Source organism: Scomber scombrus, chromosome 4 (assembly GCF_963691925.1).
Source record: "Scomber scombrus chromosome 4, fScoSco1.1, whole genome shotgun sequence".
Lineage (NCBI taxonomy): Eukaryota > Metazoa > Chordata > Actinopteri > Scombriformes > Scombridae > Scomber > Scomber scombrus.
In genome coordinates this window covers 27,310,709-27,327,050 of record NC_084973.1, presented here as the reverse complement: position 1 = coordinate 27,327,050, position 16,342 = coordinate 27,310,709, and the positions used below count along the sequence as shown (strand labels likewise).

At 38.8% G+C, this 16,342-nt stretch overlaps 2 protein-coding genes across 2 annotated transcripts in view; one reads left to right on the top strand and one right to left on the bottom strand.

The window, feature by feature from the left end:
• scarb2a (scavenger receptor class B, member 2a) overlaps positions 1-16,342 on the bottom strand; it is a 99,451-nt gene that overhangs the window by 28,202 nt on the left and 54,907 nt on the right. The gene's annotated exons all lie outside the window — the stretch shown is intronic.
• LOC133979472 (long-chain-fatty-acid--CoA ligase ACSBG2-like) lies at positions 234-14,965 on the top strand. Its single transcript, XM_062417993.1, has 15 exons — positions 234-368; positions 1,886-1,960; positions 2,139-2,386; positions 4,930-5,213; positions 6,602-6,690; positions 7,480-7,600; positions 7,711-7,791; positions 8,020-8,169; positions 9,151-9,318; positions 9,407-9,588; positions 10,397-10,630; positions 11,321-11,538; positions 12,681-12,820; positions 12,925-13,168; positions 14,105-14,965. Exons 2-15 carry the CDS (start codon positions 1,896-1,898, stop codon positions 14,191-14,193), a joined length of 2,313 nt encoding a protein of 770 aa, XP_062273977.1. The 5' UTR covers positions 234-368; positions 1,886-1,895; the 3' UTR covers positions 14,194-14,965.

Here is a 16,342-nt window from a genome sequence, read left to right as displayed (position 1 = left end):
TGTTTAAGCATCTTAAGACTGTTACCAACGCCGACGGTCGTCAGCCAACATAATTGTTATAAACACAGCCTGTTTCAGGTCCGCTTCACCTTGAGGAAGCTGTAACCTTTGGTCAAGTTTGTTGGTGGATCTTTAACTGGCCACGCGGCTGCTGCAGCAGGTGTTGACAGGATTGCGTAAGTCAACGATAGTCCTGGACGAGGCGTGAGTGGAAGGGGAGTCTGATCTGCCCTCATGCAACTCTCCTATAGGCTGATATTTTTCCCCTGGGGGGGCAACAGTCTAGCACCTGCGCTTGGCAGAGGTTCATCCCAGTCCACCCCTGACTCTTGTCACGTCGATGCCGTTCAGTTCTGTTCCTGAAGAAGGTAGGCTGTCATTTATAAAGTGTGTTTCTATTTCATGTTTCTCTTGTATGTGTGTGTGTGTGTGTGTGTGTGATATGATTTATTTAGGTAGTCAGCTCAGTTTTCATCTGCTGACTTGTGTGTGGACTGCATGTCCCGTGTGAGGATTTCCACATCAAGCTTGATATAGATAATCTTTGTTAATTGACATATTTTAGCCCCTTCCCCCCTCCTCCTTCTATAGTTTGTTCTTTATTTGCAGAGCGTGATAAATCAGTTTCATAGTTTACTTTAAGATTAAAACACTGAGAAAAACTCCATCATCACACATACACACACACACACACACACACACATTGGGGCTGCTCTTTGAAATGCCGACTGACGCAGTGTGAAAGGATTTAATGGTAAATATGTTGAAGACAAACACATGACTCAGAGGGGACAGATATAACCCTCATTGGATTTCAGCAGGCCTGTCAACTTTTGTTTAGTCAACAGAGGCTAAACTGCTTTGTAGAGAAAAGATGATTTTCCTGATCTTTTCTTTATAATAATAATGTTTAACTACTGAAAATGTGACAGGACGACTGCTTCTGTTAGAAATTTCGATCTGCACAACTTGCATGGTAATGTAGAAATCTAAATTAACATCATTCATGAGACTGAAATCTTTTTTTTTTGTCAATCAAATCATGTACAAAGACTTTGCCTTTGCTACTTAACATTGCCACACTGTAGTTTTGTAAGTTGGCTGAACTTTGGTCTAGAGGAATCTTGACCAAAGTTATCTTAAAAAACCAGAGGTCAGACTGAGTGTCTGCTGGGTTGACACTTCTTAATCTGATGTTATTTTATATATTTATAATGTTCTGAATTAAAGTGAATGTGTCGCTTGCTTATGTGAATGTTATCGCTCTAGATATGACTGATTATGCTTGGCAGCGTCGTTTCTTGAAGGTATAAACACTGATAACAAGATGTAACTGTGGAGTATTTTAAATTGTTTCCACTGTTGCAAAATATACACACTAGATGGCATTATTTCACTGTCTGGTGCAGGCACAAAATAAATGCGTTCAGGATGTTTTAAAGCCATGTTCTTGTCTTTTTTTGACAATATTTACATATTATTTGATACCTTAATTATTGATTAGCAGCTTATATTGATCTACTGATGAGTGAGATACGGCATAGTGTGTTCCTGACTGAATTTGTGGGTCAAAGGTGCTTAAAATGTGATGTGACGAGTATAAATAGTGCACACAGATGTCCCAACGCTTACTGGCACCAACATCTTAAGTTTCGACATGTGGACCACTGCAGTACGTGATAACTAGTATTGACGGTCATTGGCTCCGGCCTGTTGCAATGACTTTGGTGAATGGCAAGTCACATATAAATGAGGAGAGTGGTACTTGTTTCATAATAGTCGTAGATAACCTTATCTGCCTGAAGTCTTCAGTGGAGGACGTCCAGAGTGCTTTGATGCTCACTTTACTTCACGTACACTGAAGATTTTCTCTGTTTTTTTCCAGCAAATTCAACATGAGTGACCAAGAAGATTCTGTTTTGAGCAATGGCGTGGCAGTCATGGAAGCTGACACGGAGAGGTATGAGAAATGTTACATGTCTTAAAGTGGGAACTAAAGCCTAAACCCTTTTCAAGGGGATTCTCATTATGATTTGATCGGAGGATTCTTTGATTTTTAACTATTTATCCAAAGAAAATGACATTTTTACATGATGGGATATCAGCTCTCATTCATGCCTTCTCATTGGCTTTCACAGCATCGCTACCCAAAAGTCACAAATACTGTCGGACTCCACAAACGTTAAGAGCGAGACCCAATCCACCCTCATCATCAGCAAAGAGGACACAACTGCAGAGTCAGTGAAGGTTGAGGCCAGAGTGACTCCAAATGGGTCCGCAGTTCGGTCACAATCCCAGGAGACTGATCCCTCCAGGGACACCGAGGCACCCACCAAACTTCCAAGATCTCCTGGGCCAGAGCAAACTACTGAAGGAGTTAAACCAGGTGAGAGTCTGACAGGAGAGGAACTAATGTGATCAAAAAGTGTTTGTTTTTTTGCTTTGTGGTTTGGTGATTGTGGAGCACAGCTAACCTGGATGTCAGGATGCCCTAAAGCAGTGGTCTCCAACCCTGCTCCTGGAGAGCTACTACCCTGCATGTTTTAGGTATCTCCTCACTCTAACACACCTGATTCTAATAATCAACTCGTTATCAAGCACTTTGACAAGCCTCAGCTGCTTGATAACGAGTTAGAGTGAGGAGATACCTAAAACATGCAGGGCAGTAGCTCTCCAGGAGCAGGGTTGGAGACCACTGCCCTAAAGGGTCATAAGACTGTAAAACGTTTCTGTAGTCTTTGTTATAACTCTTCAGGCCTCTAAAAATGTCTATATCATCAATCTGAGAGGGCAGCATCAGCCTTTAGTTGAACATGTACTGTAGAAATCTAAAAAAAAAAGAGGCATTAGGTCTTTTTATAAGGTTGAAAGGGATGTTTTATTAAATCACAGCAAAAAGACATTACATGAAAACCTGAGAAAAATGAGAAAGTTTCAATTTAAATATAATGATTGTTAGATAAAGTGATGTTTTAAAATGGATTTGAAGAGAACATTTGAAGGACTGAACAGATTAATTACTTCAAGCTCCTCTGGCTGGTTTTTCCACAGTATCAAATGTCTTTTGAATTTAATGGAGCAGAAATTAGGATCTAACAGTTCTTCCTCATTGGCGTTCAAAGGTCATCTTGATTGGCTCTACACAATAAGTGTGTAAGCTGTTTACATAGAAACTAATGAGAGACCAGCATAGTGTATTATCTGTTTGGTGCTTAGCAACCTCTGCCGGAGCACTCTGGACACATTGTATGTGTGATATAGAGATAAAAATACTGGTCATTACAGCAACTGAATGAATGTAATAATGACCATTTCTAAATTAGCTGCACATTATAGCAGCTTGTGCTTTGAAATTGCTCACAACTTTTTTATCCTGTATGTTTGATGGTTAAATTAGAATCAGAGAATATCACTCATGCTCAATTGCACGTTTGGTGTTTGATGACATTTTACAGATTTTAAAGGTGCAGTGTGCAAAATTTAGTAGCATCTAGCAGAACGGACTTGGAAGAAAAGGAATATAATATTCATAAGTATGTTTTAATTCTTCCATGCAGCCCAATATGTTGCACTGTTGCGTTTCTACAGTAGCCCAGAACGGACAAACCAAACACTGACTCTAGAGAGGACTTTTGTGAGTTTCGTGGCAGCCTCACCACTAGATGCCACTAAACCATACACACTGGCCCTTTTTAAGAGTCAGGTGGACCAAAGATCATCATATTTTTACATTTGCTACTGTGTGACCTGCAGTTTTTTATGTCAGAGAGGTGCTCAAACTGTCAAAATGGAAATATTTCTGTGTGTCAGGCAAACAACATGTGTTTGTGGACAATATAACCAAGGAAAATAACACAACAGAGGATGGATAACACACTGACAAACAGAGTGCTCTGAGATCTGAACCAGTCTAATGATGTATCTGAGACACCTTGTGGGCATTTCAGTTGCAGTGAAGAGGCTTTTTTTTTGTTGAGTAAAAATCACATGAGTAACTGTATCAAATGATCCACAAGGATCGAAACAAAACAAAAGTTGTTTGCACTAATTTGTGCATCGACTGTTAGAAATGTGACTTTTTATTAAAACAGATGCATCTCTGAGAAGTTCCCGACTGAAGTGTTCCCAATTTATTAATTTAAAAAGCAAAAATCCCCAAGATTGAGTTCACTGAAAATACTTTCAGTAAGTGAGCAAAAATCTTCATGACACAAAGCAACAAAGAGTAGAGTTTTGACGACCGTTTAGAGAACGTAAAGAGGGGAAAAAAACTAAAGAAAAATAGGTAATGACACTTCTGAGTCGAGTTGAGTACGGGGTCTACCATTTTGGTTGTAAGTTTACAAATTGACCTTTTAATATGCAGTGTTATACATATTAATATATACATATATATACACACCCTGTTTAGTTATGTAATACTTCCTACCACACGCCTCACCATGAAGAAGAAAATGCAGCTGAGGTCAAAAAGCTTTAAGAATAGATAAAATGTTTGCAGTCTAAACTGTTAAATTAAAATAAAAATGACATTCAATAAAACAGAAGAAATGCAGATTTGTGCATTTTAAGAAAACAAATGAATCATATTTTTGTCAGCTGTTTTGTGCCCTTAATCTACTGTAATAACTATGTGTACAAGCTATCACTTCCTCTCTCTAAACTGGATTGGTAGGCATCCACAGCTTCCTGTTTTGTCTCAGGTAACAGCGTAGTCTTTCCTCATTCATTGCCCAACCTGTTAATTAGGTTGCAGTGAGGCAGTCAGTGTAACACACCCACAGAGGCAGTCCAGAGATGTCTGCAGCCCTCTCACACACTTCATTCTTCCTCTTAAGGCTGAGCTCGCTGTGTCTTGGTTGTGGTGGGAGTTTTTTCACTTCGACTTGTCATTAATGGCTGCTAAATGCCCCTGTTGTCCCAACGCAGAGGAGCTCAAGGCAGTTCCCCTGTCGTCTGCGAATGTAGCAACGACTTTGGCCCCGGCTGACCAGCTATGGTGCAGCGGCAGAGACCAGGCAGTCAGGCTGAGGATGGAGGGATCAGGACCGGCGTCGGAGACTCCCATCACGATCCATCAGATGTTTTTGGAGGCGGTGGAGAGCCACGGGGATCATCCAGCCTTGTCTTCCAAAAAAGAGGGGCAGTGGGTCAACCTGACTTGGAGGCAGTACTATGAACAGTGCCGAGTAGCTGCCAAAAGTTTCCTCAAGGTTTGTCAGCAGCTGGACCTGCATGTTTATTTATTTACACTGGCTGTGTGCTGTAGTAAAATCAAGTTAGTATTTGGATAATGACACACGTTTTATGTTGTGTTGGCTCCGTATTAAAGTTCATTGGATTTTAAATGAAACATTAACCAAAAGATTAAGACGCTTAACTTTTAACTCTTAATTTGAGAGTGTTCGCATCTGTTCTAGAGTAACAATGTAGGAACTGAATCTGGGTTTTTAAAAATGTTTTATACATGATGTAGTATTTTAAGGAACAGAAACTAAGAAAGGAAATGTAAATTCGATTGTGTAGAAGAAACAGTTTCAGTTTGTACACATCAGCTTTAAAAGGGAGCCAATTGGACAAGTCACTGTCAGGTCATCATAACCCAAAGACATTAATAGACGGTGATAGTTTTAGTTTTACTGCAGACAGCTTCACTTCTTTTCTTGCTTGCTTCAGGGCTTTTCTGGTTTTCAGCAATACAAAGCATAATGACAGGATTTGCGCTGTTGAATCAAGACTTTTTCAAAAGATAGTGGTGTCATTTCATAAAAAAGATTTCCTTTAATTGACCAAAAAGTAGAAGAGGCTCCTCGAATAGGAAAATAATCCATTTATTTCATCACATAATTCTTAAAAAGACTCATAAATAGATTATTTTGAGTCATTTTTGTTAGTTTGGAATAATGGGGAAATAAAATGATATAATGCATGAAATAAATGGGTTTTGGTTTTATTTGCTTCTTAGGAGGCTCTCCTACCTTTTTGTATCAGTGAGGTGGTTTTATTAGGAGGGGTCTTCCTTGATGCATGACTGAATTTACGTAATCAATCTATCCAGTGAGGCACATTCCAGCTGTTAAACCATTAAAAGCACATTCCTGTCGCTATGTTTACGATTGTCCACATGCATTGTCCTATGGTTCAACAGGTTTGACAATGTTAAGCCAATAGGGACGAGAATACCTTTAAACACCTTTAGCTGCTGAAATAGAGTCTAAAACAATGAAAAGATGTCCTAATACTGTACGACTTATTCTATAGTTACAGCCTAAATGAGCAGTGATTAAAAAGCATTGGCACATGAATTATATTTCTCTAATTAAAGGTTACACAAGACCCTTTAATTCCTGTCTCCTGGTTTGTAAACAGTGCAGCAGAGTTACTCCATCACCCCCTGTAATCTCCTCAGTCTGTGACAGGGCGGCTGGAAACTAACACTTGGGCGTGTAGAATTCACAGCTTATATTACATCTCTCATTTCACACCAATGATCATGTCACATGAAGTGGAGTAGCTTTTGAACCGTGATGTAGGTCAAACATGATGGAGGCACTGTGCTGCTGCGTCATTAAAGATACATCTTGTTGTTGTTTTTTTTCAGCTTGGCCTGGAGCGGTACCATGGTGTGGGTATTCTGGGATTCAACTCTCCAGAGTGGTTCATCTCAGACATTGCCTGCATCTTGGCTGGGTAAGATCACAAGTAGGGAGCTGAAATTGATGTAGATAAGACTGGTTGTATAGATTTAAAAGTCCCCTTTTATGTCCTTAAGATACCTCACCATAGTTTCACTTGACACTTCACTGCATCTTAGTCTGTGCTTAAGTCTTTGTCTGCACACCTGTTTAGGTACCAATTGAAAACACTGATGTGGGTGTCATTTCCTCCCAGTTTATGGATTTAGAAAAGCACATTGTCAGCACTGCTTACTACATTATTTGTCAGCAAAATTATAGTATAATTATAGTATAGTTAATTATAGTATAATGACATTGAAACTGCAGATTTACAGGCAGTTATTCAACTCAATTTAATACACAAAAAAATTAAATATTGTAATGATAATGGTTTATTTCAGGGCTGCAACTAACTTCATTATTTTTATTTTTGATTCATCTGCCAATTATTTTCTCGATTTATCGTTTTGTTGATAAAATGTCAGATGTAATTTCGTAGAGCTCATGGTGACGTTTCCAAATGTGTTTTGTTTTATTAACGAAATCTAAACCTAAAGTTATTTAGTTTACTGTCACATATGACACAGAAAAGCTTAAAATCTTCACATTTAAGAAGCTGCAACCAGCAGATTGTTTGCATTTAACTTTTTTAAAAATGACTGAGATGAGACAATAGTTTCCCTTCATTTTCTGTTTATTGGATAATCGACTAATCGTTGCAGCTTTACTTTATTTTATCAGTAAATTCTTCAGGTTACATATTCCACGAGATTTACTCTCCAGTATCTGATTTGTGCCACAGAGGTCTGGCAACCGGCATTTACACGACCAACTCACCCGAAGCTTGCCAGTACGTGGCTTCCAACTGTGACGCCAACATCCTGGTTGTGGAGAACCAGAAACAGCTGGAAAAAATCCTGAAGGTAAGGATTACAGCTCTTATGAGCCTGTACTGAGGATGTGATTAACTTTAGCTGTCAGTGGCAAAATCAATATTTTAAATGTCTTTTGTTTAATGTGTCTGTACCAACAGATTAAAGATCAACTACCTCTTCTGAAGGCCATTGTCCAGTATAAAGGGGAGCTGCAGCAGAAGGAACCATTCCTGTACACAGTATGTGCACATGACAAACATATCGACTGAACAGATAACAAAATAATCTGATACTGTGCCAGAGACAGAATAAAGTAGTGCGGTATGACACACTGACAACTGCACCATTGATTCTTTAATCCTCTAAAACGTCAGCTTCAACTTAACTTCCTCAAAGACTAAAAATAACAACAGCAGTTCTGCCATCCTGTACAAACATGAACTTTATCAACCTCTGTGTTTCTGTAGTGGGAAGAGTTCATGAAGGTGGGAGAGGATGTGCCCGACGAACAGCTGAATGCAGTGATTGACAGTCTTCGCGCAAACGAGTGCTGCACCCTCATCTATACCTCAGGGACCACCGGCAACCCAAAAGGTGTCATGTTGAGCCACGATAATGTGAGTAACTAATGCGGGTTGAGACACTGTTAATTTGTTTTAACTTTAATTGTATTGACATGACTGGACACTTTTAAGGTGATGGTGTTTAAGAGATGTGGAATAAAGTAAAATAGACAATTACACATGTGCACATAACGTGGAAAACGGCAGAAGAATCAATGTCAGAAGTGATTGCTCCATGTGCTTACACACAACAATGTTCAGGAAGATACACATGAACATACAGCCAAAATAAAGCCAACAAAGAGAGACAGAGATAATTAAACATAAACATATGAGTATTATAGACAAGTTTTTGTAAACTGTAAATATGATATAAGGAGTGCAAAGATGTATAAGAAAAATGTAGCTTGTGTAAAGTGGTTACTGAGTAGGTTAGAGGATGTTGGTTTTTTTTTAAAAAGGATTGTGAGAAGTCAAAAAAGTTTGTGGTGGACACGCACATCCAGAAAAAGAAAGAAAGCAGTTGATGGACCAAATAACAAGTATGTTATTAAACTACAGACTAGACTAGTTTGAAGAAGAGCACTAAGCTCGAAACGTAACACACTGGTGATATCCTAAATAAATCTAGCTGCATTGGGAGCTGCAGTGTGCAGACTTTTTTTCCTGCCTGCAGATATTTTTTAAAGGAAATCAAGAATTTATTGGTTTGGGGTTTCTTTTTTTACTTACAGTGCTCAATAGTATATGCAGTGTTAATAGGTAGGAGGGTAAGAAGGTAGTTTATTAATTCCTGGGAGGAAATGTCTTTGTTACAGCAGCAAGTGCAATAATGTCAAAAGTAGACATTAAATAAATACTTATAAATATACCAATATACTATAATAAAATACTCTTAAAAGCTGGTTATGTATGTTAAAGAGAAGTGAAGGGCTACGATTACAACATAACCTCTCAGTGCATCAGGCAGACAGCAGCTGGATCTAATATTAAAAAACTCTCTGATGACTTCCTCTCTCTCCTCCTAACGTGCAGCTGACATGGACGGCGCGTGCAGCCGGCACCATGGTGGATCTGAACTGCGCTGAGGATACGTTGATCAGTTACCTGCCGCTCAGCCACGTGGCAGCGCAGGTCAACGACATGTGGATCGCGATGAGGTTTGCCGGGACCACCTACTTTGCAGAGCCAGACGCCCTCAAGGTGAGGATGCTTCATGCTGTGCGAACATTATCAATAAATGTTGTTGTTTTTGTTTTTTTTACTTACCTAACCTCTTTAATTTTCTCAGGGCTCTTTAGGAGCAACACTGAAAGAGGTGCGTCCGACTTCTTTCCTGGGAGTTCCTCGCGTGTGGGAGAAGATGCAGGAGAAAATGAGGGCTATGGGTGCCAAGTCGTCCCCAATGAGGAAGAGAGTGGCAGACTGGGCCAAGTCCATCGGACTGCAGTACAACTACAGTGCCATGAACAAGTGAGACAGCCGCAAACGATCATTGTTAGAATTTGGCAAAGAAACATGTTTTTGCATTATGGTGACAAAAAAGTCCATCTTATCTAAATATGTGACACTGCACAACTTCTCTGTGATTGTTACAATCTTTGGGAGGCACCATGTTCTCCAGCTATCGTCATGTTTACCATGACACATCACACCATAAAGACAGTATTTAGCTCTCATTTATGATTTTATCATGACCCAGACTTAAGCGTGCTGCTCATCAAAGATTGTAATCAAAGATCCTATCAACAGTGGCACGAACTTCGTCTTGAAGCGAATATTTAAAATGTTTCATTCCTCGAGTAATTTATCAGATTTTATATTGAAAATGTAAAATCACTATGTCTTAAAAAGTTTTTTTAAGCAAATGTCTTGAGATTAGTCCTAACATCAGTGTTAATCAAAACATGCAAAGAGCTGGTAATTATAATAATAAGGCATTTTATTTATAGAGATAAAAAAGATGTGGTTTAGCTCTATCTTCAGGGGGGGGGGGGATTTTATAATCAATATGAGACTGAATAGGCTAGTGGGATTAGGTGTGTTTTTAGGATTTAAAGGTGGTGATATAGTCTGAATTAAGAATTTCTAGTGAGAGATCGGCTGAAAGCTCCTGACTCGTTGGTTTTAAGGTGGGCAGATGGTGCAGAGATGACAGTAGAGGATCTGAGAGTACAGCAGGGTTGTAGATAGGATCAAAGTCTGGTGTCAGTTTTGGTCAAATAATATAATCTCCTTCCCTGGTGTATTTTTAATTTAATGTACTTTCTTTGGGTTACAGGGAGAATCAGGTGCCCTGGGGCTTCATGCTGGCAAACAATCTGGTCTTCAAGAGGGTGCGTGCAGCGCTGGGCTTCGACCGCTGCAAGTCTTTTTTCACCGGCGCCGCCCCCATCACCAAAGACACTCTGGAGTACTTCATGAGCCTGGACGTCCCTCTGCTGGAGCTGTACGGCATGAGTGAAAGCACCGGCCCGCACACCATATCCGTGAACAACGACTACCACATCTCAAGGTCAGCGGGTGAAACGTATCATCTCTCATTCACCTGTACTGTTCATACGGATGTGAGAGTTTTCTCATTTTCTCTCCATTTTTGGGTTAAAAGCTGAACTTAAAATATTCACTTGGCAAGATTGTTACAGATTTTGTCCCAAATGAGAAAGTGGGATCTCATCTCTACCACAGATCATTTGCAACAGCATTTGAGCATATTTTGCCCCATTAACATATGTTATATTCACTTTCTTTAGTATTCAATACACTTATTAACAAAAGACATTGTGGTGCCAGTTTGTACCAAAACTGGAAATTTCTCTGCCCACAAGAAGCGATGAATCAAACTTTTAGCTCATGATAAAAAACTGTCTCCTAAACAGCATTAATTGTGCACTTTCTCAGAAATTCTATGATTGGTCAAATGTATCACCCTTTTTGCCCAATAGAAGATGACCACGAAGCAGAACATATATGCACATAAACATCCTACACTGGACACACAACCCCAACATGTATTACATTATAGGTCGTTATTACGTTATTGGCTTATTACATTAAAAACCGGCAAATTGATTATGTTATTAGTCGTTATTACGTTATTGGCTCCTACAATCCTTCTTCACTTTCACACACCAGCATGGAAAGTGAAGCTGTAGAGCAGCTGCTGGTCAACATCATGTTTCTGACTCATGATTCGTCTGTCCAGCTGTGGAAAGGTGATGCCGGGCTGTAAAGTGAAGCTGGAGAACCCGGACGAGGACGGGAACGGAGAGATCTGTTTCTGGGGTCGTAACGTCTTCATGGGCTACCTGGACATGGCCGACAAAACCACAGAGACTCTGGACCAGGAAGGCTGGCTGCACTCTGGAGACCTGGGAAGACACGACCAGGGAGACTTCCTGTACATCACGGGAAGGATTAAAGGTAAAAACGATGTACAGCTTGTTCTCGTGTCGGCCTTCAGTGTTTGGGTCTGAGCGGGGATCAGGGGACTGACTCGTTAGCAACCATCCCGGCAACGAGAGCAGCTGCTGTCACATTTCAGGGCAGCTGACACTGTTTTAGTAGTTTAACTGGTTGAACTGGCTCAACAGCTTGACATTGTTATGGGAACATGGTGCCAAGCTTTCAACCTACTTTACTGTCCTTGTAGGAAAGTATTTAACCTTTCTGAAGCTGGGACACACACACTGAGCTTTAATTTGATTCTCAGAAACAACAGAGAGAGCATTTTTCTCATTTTAGTGACGCCACAGAGGAATGCAGCTCATACTGATTAAACCACTACATAGTTATTCATGCATTGTCATTGGTATAATTGTCATTATTATAATGTTATGCATAACTGACAAACATTATAGTCCATTAATCCCTTTCTACAATGAGAACATTACACCTGTAAGCACACTTAATTATGAAAATGACAAAAGGTTTTTAAAGAAAATCATCAAATAATGAACTTTAATATTTCTATAGCACCTTTCCAAACCGAAGTTACAAGGTGCTTCACATAAGACAACATATACCATGAAATTACAAATTAAAATGAACAGAATATTATACACAAAAACACAATTTAAAACAAATAGTCAAGCATAAATAGATACACATGACACAAAAACAAAAAAAGCTGAAATACATATTGTCTCCAACAGTGGTTGAATATAACGTATATACTCTATTTAAGTACAATTTTGAAGTACTTATATATAGTATATTAAAGGTGCTTATACTTTGCAGTAATACTTCTTAGTATTTTGTACTAGTTTATTGCTACCTTTATTTAAGTAAAAGATCTCGATACTTCTTCCACCAGTGTTGTCCAGTTTGCTTCTGTTCATATTCAAGTTTTTCTGTTTTCTGCCTACCTTGAATAATTTTTTTTTTTACATTATTTTGAGGCTTTTTTGTCTTTTTTTGATCAGTTTATAATTATTTTTGGCCTGGAGTGGTGATGATGATGTAATTTATTGTCAAAAATCACAAAAGCGTATGTTTTATTATGAAATTAAAGACGCCGACATGCAGGGTGATAATAATAATTGTGAATCTGTCTCGTGCTTTAGAGCTGATCATCACCGCCGGTGGAGAGAACATCCCTCCCGTCCCCATCGAGGACGCGGTGAAGAGCGAAACGGCCATCATCAGCAACGCCATGCTGCTTGGAGACAAGCTCAAGTTCCTGTCCATGATGCTCACCCTCAAAGTAACCGCGCCTCTTGTCCCTGCAGACATCAACAGCTCCTAAATACATAAAAAAGACACAAGAATGACCCCTCTCTTCCTCTCTCTCTCTCTCTCTTTTTCCAGTGTGTTGTGGACGATAACGGTGACCCCACAGACGACCTGAGCCCAGAGGCTTTGGATTTCTGCCGGCAGCACGGCGTCACAGCAACCAAGGTGTCGGAGATCATCGCCAATAAGGAGCCGGCGATCTACAAAGCCATTCAGGAGGGGGTGGATCGCGTCAATGCCAGAGCGACGTCCAATGCCCAGAAGGTCCAGAAGTGGGTCATACTGGAGCGAGACTTCTCTGTCGGCGGAGGAGAGCTGGGTGAGATATTCGTGTTTTGTTACGACACGTATTCCGCCATATTTAAAGGAAGGAGGAAGTATTTATTCCTGCTGTAATGTTTGATGTTATCGTAAATGGTTAATCGGCTTTCAATCAAGATCATAATCAAACGAGTCCTGTGACTTGGGTGGCGTCCCTGACGAAGTTTCAGTGAAGTTGGTTCGATTGTGATCGGATCTCTAGCTCTGAAACTTTTTTTTACCTGACACAGTGAATCAAATGCTGAAGACCTGAGGGCAGTAGGGAATTTTAAAATCAAACTTAAGACCTATACCTTTTTTAATCTGGCTTTCAATTGAACATTATTGTATTTATTCATCTCTCTTTTATTTTATATTTTAGCCTGTTTTACTACTGGGACTATCCTTTTTATTTCAATTTTCATTTCCTGATTGTTTTCCTCTTTGTAACTCACCTTTTATGTATTAATCACATTTCTTCTTAGTTGTTTTATTATTTTATTTTCTTCTTATCTTTCTTTTCCTTTTAATACCCCCACGTTAAATTTCTGGGTTTACCCTTTTTTATTTTAAAGTAAATAGTAAATGGACTGTACTTATATAGCGCTTTTCTAGACTTTTGACCACTCAAAGTGCTTTTACACTACATGTCACATTCACCCACACATTCAAACACAATTGGGTGCAATTTGGAGTTAAGTATCTTCCAAGGGCACATTGACATGTGGACTGGAGGAGGCGGGAATCGAACTGCTGATCTTCTGATTCATTATCTTTTTTATCTTCTATTTTATCCGGGTATTCTGAATTTTTACATTTCTAGCCTACTTTGGTGTTTCCTTTACATTGCTATGTGTGAAAAGTGCCTTACAAATAAAGTCTGATTGATTGACACTGTCTTCAGTTTGAGATTTACATTGAATTAACCCTTTATTTTCCCTTTTTATCTGTGTAGGACCCACCATGAAGCTGAGGAGGCCCATTGTAGTGAAGATGTACCAGGAGACGATCAATGAAGTATATGCAGTGAAGGAGACACAGTAGGCCGGCCGTGTTGCACAAAGACGAGACAATATTTAAGGAAGGGGGTCATGAGAAACTTTGGACATATTTATGAACATTGTATTTTCTCGTTCAGAAATGTATAAACCTCTATTAAATGTCGACTTTTCACCTGAATGTTAGAATTTAGCTGGTTTACTTTCAGGCGTAAAATCTCGAGTATGATTGTATTTTATTTAAGGGAATAGAGGTTTGTGCTGCTGATGTTTTTAATATGTCACATTTTTTCTCCATTTGTTTGTTTGGTCCGAATCAATATTTAAACCCTTAAATGTACATACGATTTCACTTTGCACTATTTGTAAATAAACCATCCAATCACAGCCAAATCTTGCCGTTTGCACGTACAGGCGAAGTGTACAGTAACATGGCAGCGCTATAGTATCATATTTTATAAGAGCTAGCTGTCAGCCATTCGCTGGTCAGGTAGTTTGATCCCCAGTCACATTGGATGGTGTCATCAATAAATTTAAATGTGTTTTAATGTTTGAGGAGATGCCGTTTCATCATCCAGCATGTTTCCAGTTGTCATGTTGTGTTCATAAGAGATGTTTAAACTACATGAATATATTCATACATTTATTAAGAACAATAGTCTGAATTCCCTGAATCATGAGGAAATTGTAAAATGTACATTTGCGTTTAGTTTTTTTTGTCAGTGTTTCTCCGTGTACAGTTTGAGAAACACTGAGATGTTTGTTTTGTGATGGATTTTTCCATCAAAATTGTCAATAAAAAATTGAGTGATTTAAGAAAAAAATGGATTCTGCTATTTAACTTCATTTCGAAGCGAAAAAATGCAGTCTGAGGTACAAAGACATGTGTTAATTTTCTTTTTTAATGGCTTTACACTGCATATATTACCCTGCTTTTTTATTATAAAACTAAGTGCTGCAGTGTCTGAAATTAGCCTCTAAAAAATGAGTTTTCTCAGGCTTCAATTTAACCCTTTAATTATTGACACCTTCATTAACCTAAAGGTTAGATGAGGGTCACTTTAGAAAATGGGACGGGACGGGGCAGTGCATAATTATACAGGTATGTAACAGAAACCGAGGCGACGCCTAAAAGCAAACATGGAGGAGGACATTTAAACTCAGAGCTCTGAGTCAGGATTTATCTTCAGTGTCTCAGTCACAGAACATTTTTTAATTTACACCATATTTGATTTAAATGTTTGACTCGATGAAGAAAAAGGACAAACTGGATGTTCAATGATGATGATGATGATGATGATGAATACATTTTAAAGGATGTGTGTGTAGGATTTAGTGGCGTCTAGCAATGAGTTTGCAGATTACAACCAACCTCCTCTCCCTCTCCCCTTCCCTATGTAAAAAATAAAGGTCTCATTCCAAGGTGACAAAAAACACAACAATTATAATTAAACACTAATTAAAACATACTTATGAATATATTATATTCCATTTCTGCCAGGTCTGCTCTGCTATATGCCGCTAAATTCTACCGACTGCACCTTTAAAATAACTTTCCATATTTAACTGTCAGTGAATTATGATGATGATTATTCCCTGAAGTCCAAGTTAACATATTCAGATGGAAAGCAGAATATTAGCAAATATTCACATCTGAGAAGCTGATATTAGTGACTTTTGGGCACTTTTGCTTTTAAAAAAATGACAAATAATCAGTTTCCAATCAATTTTCAATCCATTAATCGTCTAATAATTTCAGCTCTAACATGTATAGTGGGGGTCAACAGGTCAACTTTCGCCCCGGGGCCTCGTAGGAGTTTGATCTGGACCTGACGGTGGTTTCAAATATATTCAGGAGGAACTTTACTGATTGTGGGATATAAATGAAGAAGTGAGTCTTAGTTTCTTTTTGTACTGAGCAAGTCATGATGATGATGAACCCTGCTGATTTAAACAGACAACAGAAATTACATACATATATCCATTTTTATACCTTAATAGGGGCAACGTATCCTGGTGGAGATACAACTCATAAAATCCAAAATATACAAAATATTTTTAAAATTATTTGTGGAAATGTTTACTAGGAGCGAATTAGATGCCTGGTAACATCAATAAAAGTAAATAAAAAGAATAATTAACATATTATTTTTAACTCTTATTTTAAGAGTTCATATGAACAGCTAAGTTTGCAA